This window comes from Panulirus ornatus, chromosome 2 (assembly GCF_036320965.1).
Source record: "Panulirus ornatus isolate Po-2019 chromosome 2, ASM3632096v1, whole genome shotgun sequence".
Taxonomy (NCBI): Eukaryota; Metazoa; Arthropoda; class Malacostraca; order Decapoda; family Palinuridae; genus Panulirus; species Panulirus ornatus.
Window position 1 is genome coordinate 102,292,830 of NC_092225.1, and position 24,029 is coordinate 102,316,858.

The 24,029-nt window shown below is 40.5% G+C and overlaps 1 protein-coding gene across 4 annotated transcripts in view; it reads right to left on the minus strand.

The window, feature by feature from the left end:
- Positions 1 to 10,462: 10,462 nt before the first annotated feature.
- The window catches only part of LOC139759017 (uncharacterized), a 45,990-nt gene continuing 32,423 nt past the window's right edge, over positions 10,463 to 24,029 (minus strand). For all 4 annotated transcript variants that reach the window (XM_071680918.1, XM_071680928.1, XM_071680910.1 and 1 more), the window contains exons 6-8: positions 15,917 to 16,051; positions 13,719 to 13,896; positions 10,463 to 10,997 (exon numbers count right to left, since the gene is read on the minus strand). In XM_071680918.1, coding sequence (XP_071537019.1) covers positions 10,855 to 10,997; positions 13,719 to 13,896; positions 15,917 to 16,051 — 456 coding nt within the window. In that variant the 3' untranslated portion in view covers positions 10,463 to 10,854. The remainder of the gene's footprint in view (positions 10,998 to 13,718; positions 13,897 to 15,916; positions 16,052 to 24,029) is intronic.

A 24,029-nucleotide genomic window follows, 5' to 3' on the forward strand; every position in this document is an offset into this window, starting at 1 on the left:
TTTGGGTATCTTAGACAGAGTGGTGGATGTGTTTATGGGAGATGCATAATGGTGTTTTGAAACTAAACAGGGGAAACGAGTTACAATTAAGAGATATATAGACAGAAATTACGTTGTAGTACAACTGGTTTCATCTAGGTTATTATTACCCCATTCCGAGATGGGTCTATAGTACGAGGGAAGTGTTCATTATGAGAGAGAAAACCAGTAATAACAGGTGGGGTAGAGAAATGAAGCATGTCGAGTGGCATCATCTGCTTCAGAGTGAATAAGGTTAGATGTACTTCCTTACCTTTATCTGCATCGAGAACATCTGGCCAGGAAAATATATTACATGCTGTCATTGTCAATATGAATAATATAGCTTCGCCCACATTTATATCAGCATTTAGTTTATGAGCTTTGACATGAGGTACCCGGCTAGTCTACACAACCAGCAGCCTATCTAAAGTTAAACTTACTTTTCAACCACCACCATGCTTTTTGTATTTTTTTTGTAGACATTGTAAGAAATCATTTATGAAACTTAATGTTGATAATCTTCTTTCATGTGATGTAAGTTTCTGCAAAGCTGTAATTGTTCTTTTAGCATGATTAGTAGAGTCCACACGACGTTACACATTTCGACAAAAGCCATAGACCGAAAACGCTCAACCTTTTTATTAAGCTTTGTATATTCCAGTTTAGGCCCGGTCTTGATTTCGACTTTTGTACCTGACGTGACCAACATAAAAAAAAGCTGTTAGGCTTGTTTGCTGCTTTCCTTGTTGTCTTATATGTACATGATTATCATAGGTGTTTAATAACTAGAATACGTCATTTGATTATATGGGGAAAATGAAACCCCCTGTTTGCTAGCTGTAGGAACACCAGACAATCTTTTCCTGGCTTTCCTTTCTTCACCGCACCCCCAGAAGCCCTCTAACAAACCCCTTCGATATCTTTTCAACCCGCAAAACCTTTCTCTTCAGTGAATAATGACATTTTCGTGGCTTTATCTCCAGCCGTGAATGGGCAAGATAGATAGCGAGAGTATATGTGGTCTTAGAATTATCTTTAACAACACCTGGAGAAGGTGATAATGCTTCTTCAGTTCAACAACACCTGACGAAGGCGGTAAAGCTTCTTCGGGTGGTGGTTATAACTTGGTCATTGACGGCCTGGAAGATCCTGGTAAATCATAGCCCAGGAACCTCAGTGTCAAATGTAAATTACCTAACTTTTGCGAAATAAGTGACCTGTCGAAGGTTCAGAAAAGATTATAACCATCCACCCCACTGTAAGACTACAGATATTCCTCGGAAAAGGCAGGTCATTTCCATTAAGATTAAGTAGAAGAGTATTAAGGGCATGAGGGTATTTGAATGCAGTATATGAATGAAGATCTTTTGCAAGTAGAAGACATATAACACAGTAATTGAATTCCAGTGTTTATTCTGCAATTTACACATTTCACTCACAGTAAAATATGATTCAACAAACCACTGACAATATTTAAAATAACACGCTTTAGTGATGAGCAACAATGTTACATACACTTCATAAACCAATGATCGCTGAAAGTATAAATGAAAAAGGTCAAATCATATAGATGGATGATGATGTGCTCGACTGATAAGCACCAACAAATACTAGCAGAAAATCTAAATCATATTCGAAAAAAACTATCACATTATCACACGTTATTTAAGCGGTAAAGATGTGCAAACTGTAAAGACTTTCACAGAAGGGTGTGAACAAAATTACATTGAAATATAATAAATGTATAAACATTCACAGTAGCCAATCAGCATGTCTCACAGCCGTGGTATCACAAGACAGATTTCAGATTTCAGTAAGGTATTGCCAAGAAAAAAGTGATGCCAACCTCAGTACTTTGAAGCGTTTGCATTTATAATATTACCAGCTATAACTGATTAAAAAAGGGGGGTGACTGTATTGTTGACTGGTTGGTAAGGTTATTTAATGTATGTATGACTCATGGTGAGGTGCCTGAGGATTGGCGGAATGCGTGCATAGTGCCATTGTACAAAGGCAAAGGGGATAAGAGTGAGTGCTCAAATTACAGAGGTATAAGTTTGTTGAGTATTCCTGGTAAATTATATGGGAGGGTATTGATCGAGAGGGTGAAGGCATGTACAGAGCATCAGATTGGGGAAGAGCAGTGCGGTTTCAGAAGTGGTAGAGGATGTGTGGATCAGGTGTTTGCTTTGAAGAATGTATGTGAGAAATACTTAGAAAAGCAAATGGATTTGTATGTAGCATTTATGGATCTGGAGAAGGCATATGATAGAGTTGATAGAGATGCTCTGTGGAAGGTATTAAGAATATATGGTGTGGGAGGCAAGTTGTTAGAAGCAGTGAAAAGTTTTTATCGAGGATGTAAGGCATGTGTACGTGTAGGAAGAGAGGAAAGTGATTGGTTCTCAGTGAATGTAGGTTTGCGGCAGGGGTGTGTGATGTCTCCATGGTTGTTTAATTTGTTTATGGATGGGGTTGTAAGGGAGGTAAATGCAAGAGTCCTGGAAAGAGGGGCAAGTATGAAGTCTGTTGGGGATGAGAGAGCTTGGGAAGTGAGTCAGTTGTTGTTCGCTGATGATACAGCGCTGGTGGCTGATTCATGTGAGAAACTGCAGAAGCTGGTGACTGAGTTTGGTAAAGTGTGTGGAAGAAGAAAGTTGAGAGTAAATGTGAATAAGAGCAAGGTTATTAGGTACAGTAGGGGTGAGGGTCAAGTCAATTGGGAGGTGAGTTTGAATGGAGAAAAACTGGAGGAAGTGAAGTGTTTTAGATATCTGGGAGTGGATCTGTCAGCGGATGGAACCATGGAAGCGGAAGTGGATCATAGGGTGGGGGAGGGGGCGAAAATTTTGGGAGCCTTGAAAAATGTGTGGAAGTCGAGAACATTATCTCGGAAAGCGAAAATGGGTATGTTTGAGGGAATAGTGGTTCCAACAATGTTGTATGGTTGCGAGGCGTGGGCTATGGATAGAGATGTGCGCAGGAGGATGGATGTGCTGGAAATGAGATGTTTGAGGACAATGTGTGGTGTGAGGTGGTTTGATCGAGTAAGTAACGTAAGGGTAAGAGAGATGTGTGGAAATAAAAAGAGCGTGGTTGAGAGAGCAGAAGAGGGTGTTTTGAAATGGTTTGGGCACATGGAGAGAATGAGTGAGGAGAGATTGACCAAGAGGATATATGTGTCGGAGGTGGAGGGAACGAGGAGAAGAGGGAGACCAAATTGGAGGTGGAAAGATGGAGTGAAAAAGATTTTGTGTGATCGGGGCCTGAACATGCAGGAGGGTGAAAGGAGGGCAAGGAATAGAGTGAATTGGAGTCATGTGGTATACAGGGGTTGACGTGCTGTCAGTGGATTGAATCAAGGCATGTGAAGCGTCTGGGGTAAACCATGGAAAGCTGTGTAGGTATGTATATTTGCGTGTGTGGACGTGTGTATGTACGACACACTTGTATATATCAATCAACAATGTTCCATACACATTATCTTAGACTTTAACAGCCTCATCTTGGCATTTGAAAAATCTAACAACATTATTGATCATGTTTCTTTCCCGCGATATAAACCTAGACTGTATGTGACATTCTTGAATATAGTGCTCAAGATTATCCCTTTCCACAACAAAAGATCTTACAAATCTCATCTTCCTCAAAACTTACCCCACATTCCTATCCAAATAGTATCTTAGCTTATAAGCAGGCAAAATGACGTCCACATGCCTAGTCTTGCCGTATATATGGGATCCAACGCCTCTACATATTTCATCCTGTGACTTAATACTTCCACTGCTATCTTTTATATTCTTTTTGTCCACTGTTATTTTTTTCCTTCTGATATTTCCTTTTCATGGCGTTCATTGATTGTCCCATATCGTTAAGAACATGAAAAGCTTGCCTCGACTCTCGTACAACCATCCACCTTAGCACAGTATCGACCGATTCATTTTTACCGAGTCCAACAAGTGCTGGTTCACAGATGAGTGGCACACACGTCTTCCCCTGTTATCAGATAACCGAAAAATTAGTCTAATTTCCCGAGTATATACATCGTTGTCCATGTAAGAGGAGTGTCAGTCAACTTCTACCAAGATATTTTAAAAATGTCTTAAATTTGAGGCACAACTAAGTCTGCCTTTGACTGTGTCCAGTTTCTTGCAACATTTCACACTTTGTCCATGTTCTCCATTGTGTTTAAAGAGACTAGTAAAGTATTTCTCTCATGCTTCTGTATCTCTCAGTCTGCCATTGAGTAACGAAATAGATAAGACCGTCTCTAGGTCACATTCTGAATGAGAAAGACACCAGAGATACACAAGGGACGAGTGTTGTGTAGTCTAGTACTTATGACCAAATAGCTGTTTTTGTGCCAAGAAACTGGGTCCTTTAAGGCTCTTTTTGATATAAAACTGTGAATCGCAACAGTCCTTCTGAGCTTTCATCATAATGATAGTTATTATCTATCTCCGCTAACATTGATGGGTTCTTCTGAAAATCTACCCCACTAGTGAAAATTCCATGTAAGATATCTTAGAATAACCCGTGGTGTATCGCTTAGCGTCCCTGACCGTGACGCATTCACAAACCGTCCAGGTTTAAGCGCATTGGTTCGCGAATTCAGGTTGCGGCAGTTGGTCCAAGGGCAAACCCAGTTGTTCATCCACTCTCTAGGGGTTGGTCGAGGCGGACCCTCACCCTCGAAAATTGCTGTTTCTCCCCACAGGTTCCCGCACACGACACCTGTCACTACTGACCTGCTCACACTGCAGGTGGCCCTTCTTTAGTCATGGCAAATCACATCCATCAGACCCAACATTCACCATGCGTGGCCAGCCTCTCAACAACACGCATCCATGTGCTGCAGTATTTATGTTGTTGGATTGGCTTGTTTGAATGTGATGTTTACTGCTGCCTTTTGCAGCGACTTTTATACTTTGCTGATTCTATGGCCAATATCTCTGGTGGCTTCCCTGCAAGTCTGGTGTTTTATTTGAAAATTTATTCTCGTGGATGGTGTTTTGCCGGCACAGCAAGATGTTGATTTAACGTCTTGTATCGACGTCCCAGTGATGTAAGTTGGTTGTCAGTTTTTGTCTAATAAAATCCTACATTGCCTCTTTGTGGTTCACATATGAGGATAGTTTTGCCATCATTATCCATACTTTTCCCTGGGTTGTGAGTTTTTAATTTCCAGGATCCAAAGTACTCAGCTTATGCCGGGCTGAAATCAAGATAATAATTTTTCCTATGTCTGTCTTCCACATTTCTGCCTTAATTACATAGACTTATTTTGGCCAAATTTGGAAAGTTTTGTCCGGTTTTACACTCTTGGGGCTCCCGTAGTATGCATACAAAATTTCAGATTTCTAGCTATAATCATGGAACTATGACACACACACACACACGAGAGAGAGAGAGAGAGAGAGAGAGAGAGAGAGAGAGAGAGAGAGAGAGAGAGAGAGAGAGAGAGGGTGATCTGATTACAGATATTATTATCGTTGACGCAGACAATAAACAGGTTTTCAAGACATATAGCGATGGAGCAACCAAAGGACATCACATAAAGTTATGCAGAAACTTGTTGAAAAGGATATTAATAGGATGATGAAAGGGAATGACTGAGGAGATGGTTAACGCAGTATGAAAGGGAGAGCATGACTGAAGAGATGTTTAACGCAGTCAGGATACAGAAAACTTAGAAACTGTAAGACAATAGAGAATATTTAAGAGATAGGGCCCCACGGGTGTAGAACCCAGCCCCGTTCATGATAGTTTGGTAATTACAGGTAAGTAAAATACACAAATACACCAATGTCAAATAAAACAAAAAATCATATCCAGGTGCACACTTTTAGGGGGGTTTCCTTAAGCAGGCGAAAAGTTTCAAGTTTCTAGTTGTGTCATCGTCCTGAGACACACAGGTTATATTGTTGTTACAGGTAATGCATTTTGAAAACTATAAACCTGCTTGTACTACAAGTGTCTTTGATCGTTGTGACTGTTCCATTACGGAAATACTTTTTGCGATTATTTTTTGTGTTACGGGAAGCGAATTTTCGCACTCGTGTTTCCCTAGTTTCTTAATCTCGTGTATATATGTACCATGTCTTAACTCCCATGTGTTCAATATGTACACACGCACACACTAGCCGAAGCTAGTTACCCAGTTATAGACCAATGTCAAGGGGAGGATGAACACCTTGGGTTGGGTGTAAGCCTAATGGCACGTCTAGGATTCGAACCCATGCGAGTCCGATCTCAGGCTGTCCCATGGTATCTCAGGGTCAGTAATGCTTATCACTACACCACGGAAGCCAGTCTCTCTGATGTTGTTGTTCTGGTAGAGGACATTGGTGGATATCTTTTCACCTTTTTAAATGTTATATGTCCACGTCCGTTCACGATGATGACGTAAAGGATCCGTGATTCGATAATCATTAACAGGATTTTTTTTTCTGTATTAACCAGTCTAAGAGATGCTTTATTTATCCAGTCTTTTGAAATAGTTTTCTCATTCATTTTTTCAGAGGTGATCAACGGATCAACAGAGATGTCCCTTGGGGTTTCTGTCCTATAGCCTAGTCCTTTGCTTCGTTCCAGGAATGATCTTTCAACCTCCAAGCATGTCCACCCTCATGCCCAAGACTCAGCTTCACTTTCCCTTTCCTTCTCACTCCGGTACCCACACTTTTTCTCGCACTGAACATATTTCCTTCATAGCTCCAGACCTGAGCAACCTCGCAGAATGGGGAAGCTGTCACATGTTCATATGCCCAAATTATCTCCCCTTCTAAATCTCAATCGTTTTTAGATAATCAGATTCAAAACATCTCACTTCAGCTCCTCAATCATATAAACCTGCTGGGTATAAACGCATCCACCTTTCTCTTCAGAAAACTCTGCACAATGAACACCAAAGAATCTGCTTCTCAAAAGCTAGAGACGTTGCGTAGGTGTCCTAGTCATCATTATTCTTGCAGGTGGCATTTCCATATCTGTAGGGACGTCTCATTCGCCCTAGTTCTGCTCACATGATTTGGAGGAGTATGCTACGATATCTCTCTTAGGAATGAAAAGAAGTCATTCCTCGTATCAGCTCCCTTGCAATTCATCCAACCCTTCGCGTCTACTACGATGTTGCTTTCCTCTCTCTTGTTTTCACAGGCATCATTTCGGGTATTGCTGTAGGTGTACTGTCTGTGCGAGTCTCAGCCCCCGCGACACGGCTCTAGCTGCTGCTTTCGTGAGGAGACCAGCCACACGAGGATGGACCGTTACGACACTTTTTCCTCCTGTGACGACGATGTAAAATGCTCTCTCATCGTCTGTGCTTTCGCCCTAACTTTTCCTCTACTCCAAGTTGTTCTACAAACACTCGAGAGGTTCAAATGAATCCCTCCTGCTCTCTTTATTCTCATGTCTGTTGTCCTACTTGTCATCTGACATACTCAAGAATGGTGCATGCCCATGCTATGGCACAGCACATGGATGGTATGTATAATCTTGTCTCTATATGGATTCATTAATGTCATCAACAGTACGTTGTATTTTGTTGTTGTATTTTTATGTAGGCGATGGTTAAGGAGAGTATTTGCATGTTCTGCTATTCCTCCTTGTGTCTCGTGTGTCAGTTTGAGATTTCATTATTCATATTTTTTTTCTTGCGTCCACTGCTTCAATAACGGAGAAAAAATATATATCCTCACTAAATCCAGCCAACTTAAGTTGAAACACAGAGAATGAACACAAAGAAATAAGAAATTCAAGTATTCATCGTTTTTGAAATATTTATTCTCGGCATATTTTGATCTTGTCTTTCGTTTTGATGTTCATTGTTCAAGGTTCGTTTGTTTATCTTGTCTGAATGCGAGTCTCATATTCCTTCCTGTGTCCCATTTCTTATTGTTTTTGTCTCTGAGTTCCACTTTGGTGTCAGTTTTCCTGTTTCAAGTCGTGTGGAGGTTGAATCGATTCAAATGATGGTACCGAGGCTTTCAGGTCCCCAGGGAAGGTTTTTCAAGAGACGCCAGGTCTTACCTTTGGCACAATCACATTGTTTAAACTTTCTTTTTTTGTTACTTTCATTATTTGGGCTTAAAGTTTCTCGACTGCTAGGATTATTCTAGATAAGTTTGACGACATAGGCTCAAACAATCCCGAGTACGTGATTTTTGTCGTTCAGGTGGGGACGAACGAAGCAGTTAATGGGAGATCGGAGGAAATTATTAGCAAAGTATAAGGAACGTATTAGCAAGTTTAAAGGAAGTCGTCGGAAGATTATAATATCAGCATTGCTGCCAGGGTATGACGTCGAATCCTGTACCCTCAGTAGAATGCTGGGGATAAACAAGAAGAATCGAAACTCTCTGTAGGGAGGAGGATAGTGTGTTTAGTGTAGACCTGTGGGAATATCTTAGTCATGATAGATCCCTGTACGCTTGGGATAGTCTTCTCTTAAATGGAATAGGGAAAGCCCAGCTAGGCAGAGTATTAGATGAGAATATTAGGCTTTTTTTCGATAAACTACTCAGGAGAGCAAATCACGGTCGAGCTCACGAAAGAACAAGGAGCATTGGGGAGGGTGACAGGGTGGCTGTGGGAGGTAGGTCGGTGCGGGGAGAATCTTGGAGAGCAGCAGTAACCTCACAGGCAGAGTAATTAGCGAAGAAAGGTCAAGTAGGGTCAGTCTGGAACAACTCAGACAGTATAAGGTAGCGAGTTATAGCTACATCAACTCTCGGATAACTTTTAGGACCAAGGCTGGTAGGGTCCAGTGCGTGGAGGGTCAGAGAAAGGTGGCGAACCCAAAACAGATGGAGAACCGTCTCTCTTTCCCGCTGCTGCACACGACACACACATTAACACTGATAATACAAACACGCATACCGACAGTAAGGAAAAAAAAGGCAAATTCAGTCCAAATAGCAACTCCAAGGAAAATAAGTTTGATACACACAAATACCTGAAGCATCATCACCAAACGGGATGAACTTATATCCTATGACGTTACTGAAAAACTGAACATTATTGCAATCTCAGACACACAAGGAAAACTCTGATAATAAACACTTAATTGCCGGGTTAGCCATACCCGGATACAAACTATTTACGCAAGATCGCTTGTACAGGGTAAGTGGTGGAGTTCTGATCCGCGTTGATAACAATCTAAGTGCTATAATGATAAGCAAAGTAAACACACACACACACACACACACTTACGACTCTCTTTATACTGACACACACTTCTATACTGACATTACCAACAAGTTCAAAAGTAAACTACGTCTCGGCGTTATTTACACACCTCCAAAGCAAAAAGACGACAGTAAGATATTATACAATGAAATCAAAACTATAATAAACAGTAAAGAGGTTATAATAGTGGGAGACTTCAACAGTCCAAACATAAACTGGCACACTTTAACAGGTGACCGAGACGGAACAAGACTAATAGAAATTATTGAAGACACTTTTCTAGAAGTTAATGAAAAAAACAACTAGAAGTTAAAACATTCTTGATCTTGTCCTCACAGTGACACAAACTTAATCAACTCTTGCAAAGTAGGCGAGAGTTTGTCAAACAGCGATCACAGTTTGATCAGATTAGAGAGAAATTTAGATCATGAAATAAATGACAACAAACTCTTGATCCCAGACTACAGGTGAGCAAATTTTGAAAACATTAGACAAGAAATCCGCAGTACCAATTGGACAAAACTTCTTGACGTTCATACAGTAGAGGAAATGTGGAATAATTCTAAAAACACACTACTCGAGATTGAAAAAAAATTCCACGAATTACGAAGAGAACTTGCAGAGCAGCGGGGAGTCGGTGATACTTAAAAAAAAAGGAAAAAAAAAAAATAGCGGAATAACGTTTTCTTGTGAAGCTAAACTCGCCCCCCACCCCCCACTAGACAACCCAGTCGTGGGGTAGTCAGGCCTCCCGATGTCTGTCTTTCTCATGTATACAAACATTCAGTCTCTTACAGCTAGTCATCTCAGGTCTGTCAACTGCTGGAGTCAACATCGTTATGATGACAGCTGGAAATGAGGTATGACAATGTCTCTTAACTGCTGCTTAAACTCCAGGATTTTGTTTATCTTTTTTTTTGGGGGGGGGGACGAAAAATGTTGCTAGAGAACTCTGCAATACGGAGGATAAGAAAGCTTTATCTCAGTGTGCCACACAGGCTACAACATTACAGGAATTTTTAGCAATTAACTGATGACGTGAAGTTCATTTCGCCAACAGATAGGAAGGTAATCATTTCAAGTATATATCTATAAATATGTACTGTAGTAGCTGAAAACTTATCATTTTCTACAAAACATTAATTACAATAACTAGAAATTTTAACAATAAAACAGGAAACTTAAATTCTAACAAACTGGATCGATCTGGCTGCAGTGTATTAAAGGATTTTGTCAAATGAAAAAGCCTAGCTTGGTGGTATGTGTTTCCTTGATGTTCGAAGGATTTACTGATAACCTAAGTCCAGACAACCAAGGAGAATTTATGTAGTGTTTCCATCCAACACCCTGCACATGGGAACATAACATATTAAAGAAGGTTCGAAGCTGCAGTTCCTGGGCACACATCGAAACGAAGTGCCACTCCAGCACCACACAGACGAAATTGATCGTCGTGGTCTTAATCAGTATTACTTCGCTAACTGTATAACAAACACGTACAACAACATTTAACAAACATTTTGGTGTTGATAAATTCATAATTACAGGAGGAATATGGTAAATTATTAGCTTCTATAATTTTTTTTCCCCTACGGTGGCGCAGTTAAGGTGGGTCGATGGAGCGAAGCGCTTAGGCGACGTCAGTTACCAGTTGTCCTCGCGCGCCCACACCACCTCGTGCCATATGCTTGCCTGGCGTGCGTGGATCAGCTTAAACCCATGACATCGGAGCAGCTGGTAGTAGAACCAGAAGTGCTGGTAGAGCGTTTTGGGTCCCAGATCACCGGCTGACGGCAGAGAAAAAGATATCTGTTATTCATGTTGGTCTATGGCTTATCGATATTAGAATGAGTTACATCCTATGGGGTATTCACAAGCCGGCCAGGGTCGAGGGCGTGGGTTCGAAATCTTGGAAGAGGCATTTGGCCACTGAGATGGCCTGGACTTAGATTAAAGCTTTAACCGCCAGTGCCGTCTTAGTCAACATAACCAATAAATATCATGCGTAGAGAAATCGGGGTTTTTAACATTTGCCTACACTTGCGATTTCCAAGTTTATCTCCATTACTGAAAATAAATAAATAAATAAATAAATATATATATATATATATATATATATATATATATATATATATATATATATATGAACATTTGAGACAACCCATGAGTACATTTGGTATTTCTATGTAAGGCTTATTTCCTCGAGTGTGTGAAAAATGCGAGTTCCCCATGAAATAGTTCAAGGTCATTCGGGACCTTTTTGTTTCCAGAAGTCTCAGGTTCTTCTCACGCCATTATCTCCAGATTATCAACGAACTCTCACGAGTGAAATTGTTAACTAATCAAAATCGAATGATCTTGGGGTGCAATGCAGATGACATAATTCAGCTTAAAACAATGTGTTTCTGCGTTGAGTATTGTCGGTATGTATTCCATAATTCATTTTGTACTTGTCACATTGTTAGCTGTAACACAGTCTTGTGCTAGAGCGTGGATCATCACCACGTTATCTATTGTTCGAAAGATCCGAAACTTAGTTCATTTAAGTTAGTAATAATGTAATTTATCCCAGGGTAATACAAACAACTAACTTCCACCTTCCCACACCAGTTGGCAGCACCTCCCGGTGTCCATGTGTTTGTGTGTGTGTGTGTGTGTGTGTGTGTGTTCCCAAGTGCACTTTCGTATAATGACACGTCAGGGGAGATACAGGAATGAGATAGAAGACGTAGAACAGTCTGCTGATATACAAGGAAGAGACGTAGTTAAGACGTCACTGGTAAACAAGCGTTACCGGACGTTGGTGAACGGGTCATAAAATTTTCATGATGTGGACTGGAAAATAAAGTTTTAATATTTTGCCTACGACAAATCTAACCAGTTTGTGTAGAGCTTCACTAATGATAATGTCGCAATTCTTTGTGTATTTGATAACAGAAGATTCAATGATATTTCTCGTAGTAAAGAAGGTGGTCATTAATTGAATTAGCGTTACACCAGTGAATACAATGGTCATAAGTTTTAACATAATCAAACAAAGCATTTGATTCTTGTCCGGTTCTTATGCTACATTTATGTTGCTTAAGTCTACCATAAAAAATCCTAACCAGTATGCCCAACATAAAATATATTATAGTTTCTACAGGGGACTCCGTAAATACAGCCCGCAGAGTTTTCTGGTGAGTTTTTGATTAAGATATTCTTTATAGTATTGTTATTGCTGGAGGCTACATTTACACTAAAAGATTTAAGCAGCCTGGTAAGTAATGTAAAATTATCACTAAAAGGGAGAACGAAAAGATTCTTGGGAGCAAAGGGAGGTTTGAGTCTCTGTTTTGAAAATATTGTTTTACTGCTAAATCTGGAATGAAAATTGGGGATTTAGCACAAAAAAGAAAATCAAAACAGTGACAACAGCACGAATGCCAGTGTAGTATACAAGATACCATGTGCAGGATGTAGCAAATCATATCATGGCAGGTAAGGACGGGGCTCGACCAAAATATGAGGACACAAAAGGGACATACGATATCGTAGAACCTGTAATGCGACTGTCGTGCACGTGGACGAAGAATCTCACCTTCCCCAAGATGGGAAAATGCACAAGTGGTAAAGAAGGGCCTTAACAAGAGGTCAAGGAAGGCACTAGAAGCAGCATACATACGTCTAGAAAATTCCATCAGTCCGAGAGCTGGTAGCGTCACCTGGGGCAGAGGCGTGGGCAGCCTTACATGAGCGGAAGAGAGAGAGAGAGAGAGAGAGAGAGAGAGAGAGAGAGAGAGAGAGAGAGAGAGAGAGAGAGAGAGAGAGGGGGGGGGGGGGGCAGTCAGGCCGAGAGAGCCGGACCACCAATCAACGGACGGGAGACTTTGGCAAGAACACGGCTGACGGCTGGACGCCTTTCTTGACCTGTATTCTTTGCTAGTCCACTGAGGAAGTCAGCCGTCTCCAGACGTATGGGTCACACTCTCCACTCTCGCTTGTTGTTGTCAGTTATATCACCTTCCCTCCAACACAAGGAATAAAACGACCACCACATAGGCCTCGCCCACCCTTCAGTTGCCCACGGCCACGCACACACTAATCATGTGATACAACGTCTTTTTGTCAAGTAGTTTCGCTAATGGCCGGGACACGTGAGTGACAAGTTTTCGGGATGGAATCCTGAATGGTATCTACTGGGAAGAGAGGAGAATAGCAAGGCTGCGGCGGCGGTTTGACAGGAGGGTCAAATTATGAGGCTAGTCTAAACGCGTCAAATTTGCTTCGGACTCGCCTCTTGTCAAGTATGTACGTCCAGTTAAATGTGAGGGAGGTAGTACCCAAGTCAAGGACCAGTCAGTTATGCATGCATTATCAGGGCAACACCTAAGAAGAATTTTCCGCTTCAGAACGGGACTCCCAAAATCTGAAAGGCAGAATTAGATATTTGTGTACTGTGAGGTTCCTCAAATAAACGAGACGTTAATGTGGTATAAAACATAGTGGGTGATACGTATACTACTAACCCGAATCGCCGTCGTGGATCTCCATCCCAATTTGCTTAATGTTCTTGAGGAGATGCGGGGTGTTGAAGAACATGTCCTGGAAGAAGTCCAGCTCGGACCACTCCACGTCCATCTTCACGTAGTCGATGGGAGTGTGGGTGAGGTTGAGGCGTTCCAGGATCGTGACAAAGCGACTAACCTGAAAGGATTCAAACGACAGTGACGAGCTTCCAGGGCGATGGTGAGGATTAAGCTGATAATCTCTGGCGACAGTGGAACCCGGGAGTGTTCCCCAGTCTCTGACCTCGGGAACAGCGATGGATCAAGATCCTCAAAAAATGAAGGAGGGAAAAAAATCTACTTTACACAAATACAGGGCACCACGTACAGGAGGTTGGCAGAGTGCAGGGGGCTAAGAGAAGGTGGTGGTGGTGGTGGTGAGGTGTAGGGGTTACGTTATACAACGATATCAACATCGTTTACACATGTGGGAGACCACGGTCGGCAGGTGTGGTGGTGTGGACAGATGGATGGCTCCTTTATCAATCCAGAACCCAGGTGATGACATCCGCACTGGCTATGAGAGGGGGACGTGTCTCCACGGTAACTAGAACACAACAGCTGGTGTGGTAGAGGCCTGCAGGATCTCATTGAAGCTCACGAGGAGGAGTTACCATCGAAGTTCCCTCCGTCAGGAGCGTGTTGGAGCCGGATGTGGCGACGTTAGCCGAACTAGAATGACTCCTGCCGAAGACAGGACGAATGCCGTCGCCAAAATGACCAATTCTTTAAGGAATACAATCACGCCCTCGAGTATCGACTACCGCCTGAAGCACCTGGGTGACGGGGACGAGTCCAGCCAGACGACATCTTAGCAAAACGATCAGAGTAAAGACGTAAACATCCTGAAGGCAAGGTTGTACACAAAGACGTTTCCAGCCGGGAACTGAAGAGCCCTTGCCCGTCAGGAAGGTCCTCAAAGTCAATGTAGGGATGGTAAAGATACCATGGTGGTCACAAGGGTTCCCCCCTTCTTCCCCCTCAGTAAGTACGGGGTGACCCATCCACTGTGTTATCAAGGTAGGACGAGGACGCTGTGTTTATGGGAGGCCTCATACGATAGGCTGAGTTTGCCTGATCCTGGTGCTGTGGTTGGCTCAGGGGAAGTGGCACTAGGCCCCTCTAGGCGAATCAACAAGAGGAGGGTAACACACGACTTAGCGAGGTCAGCAGTGGTCATAATCAACACCGGTGTCGTGGAGTTCTAAGGGGTGAAGGGTCAGGTTAGTGTGACCTTGGGTCACGTTTTAATCTTTCTGTTGGCCGGGTCAGATTAGTGTGACCTTGGGGTCACGTTTTAAGCTTTCTGTTGGCCTGTCAAGAACATGTTATGTTGACCCCAGCTACATGTATGGATGCGGCATCTGGGTGATATGGCAAGAACCAAGAAGAGAGGATAGAAACCCTAACATACAGGATCACATTTATTGTAGAATCAAACTATCTTTTGGTCCTGGAAATTGAGGATAGTATCTTATGACGATGTCTACTTATAATGTAATATTCCATGGCGGATCTATCCATCTTAAAAATTCTATGGTGGATCTATCTATCTTAAACATTCTATGGCGGATCTATCTTAAAACATTCTATGGTGGGTCTATCTATCTTAAACATTCTATGGCGAATCTATCTTAAAACATTCTAGGGTGGGTCTATCTATCTTAAATGGAGGATCTATCTATCTTAAACATTCTATGGTGAATCTATCTTAAATATTCTATGGCGGATCTATCTATCTTAAATGGAGGATCTATCTATCTTAAACATTCTATGGTGAATCTATCTTAAAACATTCTATGGTGGGTCTATCTTAAATGGAGGATCTATCTATCTTAAACATTCTTTGGTGAATCTATCTTAAAACATTCTATGGTGGGTCTATCTTAAATGGAGGATCTATCTATCTTAAACATTCTATGGTGAATCTATCTTAAATATTCTATGGCGGATCTATCTATCTTAAAGTTTCAATCATTACGAGTCACAAAGATCTTTACAAATTATGATTCAACAATGAGTAACTGTATCGTATGACAGTTAGGGACGTATTGTGGAACAGATTACACTCTCTCTCTCTCTCTCTCTCTCTCTCTCTCTCTCTCTCTCTCTCTCTCTCTCTCTCTCTCTCTCTCAGCTGCCTGGTCATAACTTCTCACCTTATGAGGTTTGAAGTTTGCGTCCATTCCCACCGTCCTGATGCTGTCAGCGTTGCTGATCCCAAGACTGAGGAACTTGATGTTTCTGGAGCGGTCGTGGTCTTCCTTGCCCATGGTCGGGTCAAACGAGTACACCTGAGGAAGGGAGGTCAGGTCAGGTAAGTTTAAACTCAGGGTCAGGTCAGGTAAGTTTAAACTCAGGGTCAGGTCAGGTCAGGTCAGGTAAGTTTAAAATCAGGGTCAGGTCAGGTCAGGCCAAACCGGCGTGGCTGGCCCTGAAATTGAGAAGGTCGGGGTCACGTAGAGGGTAGGTCAGGTCAAACATACATAACTCCCCAGAGATGGGAAGGTGTCTACTTGATCATGCTATAGATGGAGAGGAGTTTGGCTTCCATAAGTTACCAAAGTCACTCCAGTGTTACTTGTAATGTTGGTCAACACAACAGCTGAGCGATATATATATATATATATATATATATATATATATATATATATATATATATATATATATATATATATATATATATATATATATATATGTCCCTGGGGATAGGGGAGAAAGAATACTTCCCACGTATAACCTGCGTGTCGTAGAAGGCGACTAAAAGGGGAGGGAACGGGTAGCTGAAATCCTAACCTCTCTCTCTCTCTCTTTTTTTTTCTTTTAATTTTTCAAAAGAAGGAACAGAGAAGGGGGCCAGGTGAGGATATTCCCCCAAAGGCCCAGTCCTCTGCTCTTAACGCTACCTCGCTAATGCGGGAATGTCGAATAGTATGAAAGAAAATATATATATATATATATATATATATATATATATATATATATATATATATATATATATATATATATATATATATATATATTATATTATATTATATTATACTTTGTCGCTGTCTTCCGCGTTTGCGAGGTAGCGCAAGGAAACAGACGAAAGAAATGGCCCAACCCACCCCCATACACATGTATATACATACGTCCACACACGCAAATATACACACCTACACAGCTTTCCATGGTTTACCCCAGCCGCTTCACATGCCTTGATTCAATCCACTGACAGCACGTCAACCCCGGTATACCACATCGCTCCAATTCACTCTATTCCTTGCCCTCCTTTCACCCTCCTGCATGTTCAGGCCCCGATCACACAAAATCTTTTTCACTCCATCTTTCCACCTCCAATTTGGTCTCCCTCTTCTCCTCGTTCCCTCCACCTCCGACACATATATCCTCTTGGTCAATCTTTCCTCACTCATTCTCTCCATGTGCCCAAACCACTTCAAAACACCCTCTTCTGCTCTCTCAACCACGCTCTTTTTATTTCCACACATCTCTCTTACCCTTACGTTACTCACTCGATCAAACCACCTCACACCACACATTGTCCTCAAACATCTCATTTCTAGCACATCCATCCTCCTGCGCACTATTACATTATTACACGAGAGTGCACTTGTGAACTTATCGTGTTTCATTTTCCCTGTGGACTCGTAAGAATATATATATATATATATATATATATATATATATATATATATATATATATATATATATATATATATATATATATATATATATTCTTACGAGTCCACAGGGAAAATGAAACACGATAAGTTCACAAGTGCACTCTCGTGTAATAATCACATCATCAGGGGACACACAAGAGAGAAATGTCAGATAATATACAACGAAGAGACGCAGTTAATTTCCATTTCAATAAAGAACTGAAGTTGTTGTTGAAAGGTAATGGTTCTCTTATCAAAGGTTTGTCGTCTTTGTCCACTTCATTGCCATATATGTATGGACTTATCAAAACACATAAACAAAATTTTCCAGCAAGACCTATAGTGACTTCAGTAGCCTCCATCACATATAGATTATCAAAATGGTTAGTTTCTTTATCAAGCCCTTTAGTGGGTAAGATATCTAATTCTAATATCATGAACGATGTAGATTTAGTTAAGCTTAACAATATCAATGTTAATTTTGATTTCAAACTTGTTAGCTTTGATGTTTCCTCACTTTTCACAAAAGTTTCAATTGATGACCCTTTAGAACATTTAATTGATGTTTTGGATGATATTCTTTTACCTGTTTCAAAGTCTGTTTTCATTGAACTGATAAAATTGTGTATAAAGGACTGTGTATTTCAATTCAATGGAGATTATTATGCTCAAAAATTTAGTATGGCAATGGGTAACCCTCTTTCACCTGTACTAAGTAATCTTTATATGGAATTTTTTGAAACAAAATTACTAATGGATAACTTACCTTCTAATGCAATTTGGTTTAGGTATGTTGATGATATTCTTTGTGTTTGGCCAACAAATGAAAATTTACAAGCATTTCTCCCCTTACTTAACAATTTAGTACCTTCCATCAAATTTACTGTAGAAAATGAAAATAATGGTATGTTACCATTTTTAGATTGCATGATCCATAGGCAAGGAAACAAGTTTAAGTTTAGCATATACAGAAAACCTACCAATGTATGCTCATATATCCATTATTACTCATCTCAACACGACAGAGTTAAATTATCATCATTTCAATCTGTTCCTTAGAGCATTACGTACTTGCAGTCCAGAGTATATCGATGATGAGTTTGCGAAGATATATTCTATTGGATCTAAGTTAAAGTACCCTAGATTTTTCATTGATAAATCCCTTAAATTAGCAATCATTTTATAGAGTTGAGCCCAAACCTCCTATTGACACCAAGAATCTTATAGTTCTCCCTTTTAATAATAATTTCACTTCACTTCTCATGTTGCTTAAATCCTGTAATGTAAATGTTGCCTTCAGCAACAATAATACTATAAAGAATATCTTAATCAAAAACTCACCAGAAAATTCTCCTGGGTACAGTTATAAAGTGCCATGTAGAAATTGTGCTAAGTTTTCTGTTGGGCAGATTGGTAAGGATCTTTCTGTTAGACTTAAGCAACACAAATATGGTATAAGAACGGGACAAGAATCAAATGCCTTGCTTAAACACGTTATAAACTATGATGATTGTATTGACAGGAGTAATGGCATCTCAGTTATTAACTCTAACTCCAGTACCACGAAAAACAATCGAATCTTCTATTATTGAATACACAAGGAATTATAATCTTAATAGTAGTGAAGGTCTATACAAAGTAGATAACTTTATTGTCGATTAAATTTGTAAACAATCCCCTTCTTGTCCACATAATAAGTTTATGATACGCTCGTTGTCTGTCTTGGACAATCATCTGTTTATCAAATGGCGTCCTAGCTACGTCTCTTCGTTGTATATCAACTGACTGTTATATTTCTCTCTTGTGTCTCCCCTGATGATGTGATTATTACACGAAAGTGCACTTGGGAACTTATCGTGTTTCGTTTTCCCCGTGGACTCATAGGAATATACTTGATCACGCGTAAAATTGTGATTCTTTCCAATATATATATATATATATATATATATATATATATATAATTTGGTCTCCCTCTTCTCCTCGTTCCCTCCACCTCCGACACATATATCCTCTTGGTCAATCTTTCCTCACTCATTCTCTCCATGTGACCAAACCACTTCAAAACACCCTCTTCTGCTCTCTCAACCACGCTCTTTTTATTTCCACACATCTCTCTTACCCTTACGTTACTCACTCGATCAAACCACCTCACACCACACATTGTCCTCAAACATCTCATTTCCAGCACATCCATCCTCCTGCGCACAACTCTATCCATAGCCCACGCCTCGCAACCATACAACATTGTTGGAACCACTATTCCTTCAAACATACCCATTTTTGCTTTCCGAGATAATGTTCTCGACTTCCACACATTCTTCAAGGCCCCCAGAATTTTCGCCCCCTCCCCCACCCTGTGATCCACTTCCGCTTCCATGGTTCCATCCGCTGCCAGATCCACTCCCAGATATATATATATATATATATATATATATATATATATATATATATATATATATATATATATATATTTCATACATATTCGCATTTCCCGAGGTAGCGTTAACAACAGAGGACTGAGCCTTAGAGGGGATGTCCTCATTTGGCTCCCTTCTCTGTTCCTTCTTTTGGAAAATTAAAAACGGGAGGGGAGGAATTCCAGCCCCCGCTCCCTCCCCTTTTGTCGCCTTTTACGACACACAGGGAATACCTGGGAAGTATATTTTCTCCCCTATCCCCAGAGATAATATCTGGGAGTGGATCTGGCAGCGGATGGAACCATGGAAGCGGAAGTGGGGAAGGGGGCGAAAGTCCTGGGAGCCTTGAAGAATGTATGGAAGTCGAGACCATTATCTCGGAAAGCAAAAATGGGTTTGTTTGAAGGAATAGTGGTTCTAACAATTTTGTATCGTTGCGAGGCGTGGGCTATGGATAGAGTTGTGCGCAGGAGGGTGGATGTGCTGGAAATGAAATGTTTGAGGACAATATGTGGTGTGAGGTGGTTTGATCGAGTAAGTAATGTAAGGGTAAGAGAGATGCGTGGAAATAAAAAGAGCGTGGTTGAGAGAGCAGGAGAGGGTGTTTTGAAATGGTTTGGGCACATGGAGAGAATGAGTGAGGAAAGATTGACCAAGAGGATATATGTGTTGGAGGTGGAGGGAACGAGGAGAAGTGGGAGACGAAATTGGAGGTGGAAAGATGGAGTGAAAAAGATTTTGAATGATCGGGGCCTAAACATGCAGGAGGGTGAGAGGCGTGCAAGGAATAGTGTGAATTGGTACGATGTGGTATACCGGGGTCGACGTGCTGTCAATGGATTGAACCAGGGCATGTGAAGCGTCTTGGGTAAACCATGGAAAGTTCTGTGGGGCCTGGATGTGGAAAGGGAGCTGTGGTTTCGGTGCATTATTACATGACAGCTAGAGACTGAGTGTGAACGAATGTGGCCTTTGTTGTCTTTTCCTAGCGCTACCTCGCACACATGAGGGGGTAGGGTGTTGTTATTCCATGTGTGGCGGGGTGGCGATGGGAATAAAGGCAGACAGTATGAATTATGTACATGTGTATATATGTATATGTCTGTGTGTGTACATATATATGTGTACACTGAGATGTATAGGTATGTATATTTTCATGTGTGGACGTGTATGTAAATACATGTGTATGTGGGTGGGTTGGGCCATTCTTTCGTCTGTTTCCTTGCGCTACGTCGGTAACGAGGGAGACAGCGACAAAGCAAAATAAATAAATAAATAAATAATAATAATAATATATATATATATATATATATATATATATATATATATATATATATATATATATATATATATATATAACATCACCCAGTTCTTGAAATTCGTTTATTTTGCAAAAATAAGCAAAAGCGGTGGAATAATGACACAAAAAACAAGCGCTTCTCGTTCAAGTTGGTAACCCATGAACCTTGCCAAAACCTACAGGCATCTATAGCTATTTAGAAACAAAAGAGGAATTACCCCAGTCAGCTGGTTCTTTACTCTTAGAAAACGGCTATTTGGTTGAAAACAATTGGTAAAGTTCTTAAATTATTCATTTTCCTTCGTACTTACCACTAAAGGCCCATCTCGTGGTCCACTTTTCTCCAAAACCCACTGATAACAGGGGAGAACATTTTGGACCATACTAACTTATAAGACACAATGTTATCATTAAATGAAATAAGAAGAATAAAAATGGCGAGTCTTGGATACGTTGTATCCAAGAAAAAAAAATCATACCAAATATAATGCAAGTTAAGCCTTTGACTGCCCTCCTCAGTATGTTGGTTGATACTAGGAAAATCCAACAGGATTCAAATTCTACATTATGCATCACTGGTATTCAAAACAGGGGATTTAGTCTCTGTTCGGTATTCATCGCCTAATTAGCTTAACGTTCGTAGGTGGTGAACTTACGGAAACCATCATTTAGCTGGAACAGAAATAGAATTCAAACGTCTATAATTGCAATCTGCTACAATACGTTGCTAGGCTGGGCTCAGAGATGGCAAATTATATGCTACGCTGGGCTCAGAGATGGCAAATGAAGTTTTGAGTATTGTTTGTTAAAAAAAATGAAAAGCAAATCTATGGTAAGAATTCTGTTGATTTAGTAAATATAAATTAGTTTAGAAAGACACATCTGCAACAATCTTAGATGAATGAAAGCCAAGTAGGCAGTGCAAAGAAGTATTAAAAAAGAAGAGGCGAACGAAATTCTTGGCGTAAGGCATTCGAATTCAAGGGGGGAAAAAAAAATCCCAATTTTCACAGTCTTTGTAATTCATTGGTGCTTCCCGACCTTAATCAATCTGTTCAGGTCTGGTCACTGTACTTGAGGAAAGAGAATTAATAGACAAAGTACTGAGGCGAGCTACCTAGATGATTCTAGGACTGAGGAACAAATTCTATGTGACCCCTCTATTACAGCTAAGATGATTTAACTTAAAAAAAAAAAAAAAGAAGAGTGAGAGTTGATATGAAATAGGTATTCACATGATTGAGGACTTTGCTAATCTTAATTTCGTTAGCTATATCAGTCTAGATCATTCTGATTTCCCCCGTAGTACTATTGGATTCATATAAACTCGTGGAGGACCGTTTTACTTCGAAGAATGAGAAGTACACTTTCCTCAGTGGGACTGTTAACGTATGCAGAGATTTACCAGCGAGAGCAACTGAAAGTAACGCCACAAATACGTTTAGAAAAAAGACTTGACTGAGATAATTTAGCTTCAAGTCCACGGAAGGGCGGGGGTGAGGGAATCGTTATTTACGGCTTCGCAAATTTCAAGTTTCTGAGTATTTCTCCTTTCGAATCTCGTCTACTATCACAACTATCTTGGAAAGGCATCCAACGGTACGTTTCTGTTAATATCTGCACCTCTTTTTTTCAGTTCCTTATCTGTAGCGGATTCATCTCTGGTGACAATTCCAGTCACTGATAAGCAATGCTGATAACACACAGCTCTCCTAACTTTGTGGCCCCCTCCAGAACTGGAGCGATGTGGTATACGGTGGGCGACGTGCTGTCACTAGGGTGAACCAGGGCGTATGAATCGGTCAGGGGAAACCACGCAGAGGTGTGTTGGGGGGCTAGTTGTGGGTAGCGGGCTGTGTTTTCAGTACATCACACATGACATAAGGACTGGATGTGAGTGAATGAGGGTCGTTCTTCGTCTGTTTCTGGCGTTACCCCCGATATTCGGAGGAAATTTCGAGCGAGTATAATAATAATATAAATAATAATAATAATAATAATAATAATGCTGATAATAATAATGATAATAATAATAATAATAATAATAACAATAATAATAATAAATAATAATTTTGCCGATTTTCATTACTATCAACAAGTATGTCTATAAGCAATGTGAACAGATTTAAAAATTTTCAAATACGGATGTGCACTTGTAGTTTTGATTATTTTATCGTACGTTCCTATGGGGGTAGGGGAACAGGCCTTTCGTGCTGTACAATATACAATAGATCTACTCAATGATAATGATAAATGATACATTTTAACAATCATTCTAACCCCTTTCGTTCCTCGAAAGGAAGAAGAAACGTATACCTATATATACGTAATGTTCCAGTAAGACATGCAAAGTTTATGTAGTCTTAGAATTACTATAACACCAGAAGGTGTTAGATTTGTATTTTTCGGTTGGTGGGTGTAGTAAATTACGTTGACGACCTTAATGACCCTCCCTGGCAGTTGATAGGCTTAACTAACTAAAGCCCAACCAACCAATTCACCACCCTCTCAAACCAATGACATTTTTAAGATAACGTAATTTTCTCAACCTTAATATTAAGGAGTATTATTTTGCGTCATTAAACATAACTCCGTGGTTATTGTTATGAGCTGTTTTATGTTATGTTTCATAAACTTAATTCAGAACTGGTCGTCGCCACGGCAGTCTCATGATAAACTTAATTCTGCACAACAGCTGTATTCAGTTTCATGAGAATCTGACGAATGTTAGTGATTAAATCTGATATCCAAAATTTACGCAAAAAAAAAAAAAGTTCTCGCACATACCATCCATGCTTAGTTTTCAATACCGTCTTTGCGAGTTCATGATTCGCCATACCCATCTCTCCTCACCTCACGAGACTATGGATAATGCGCCTGTAGGAACTAT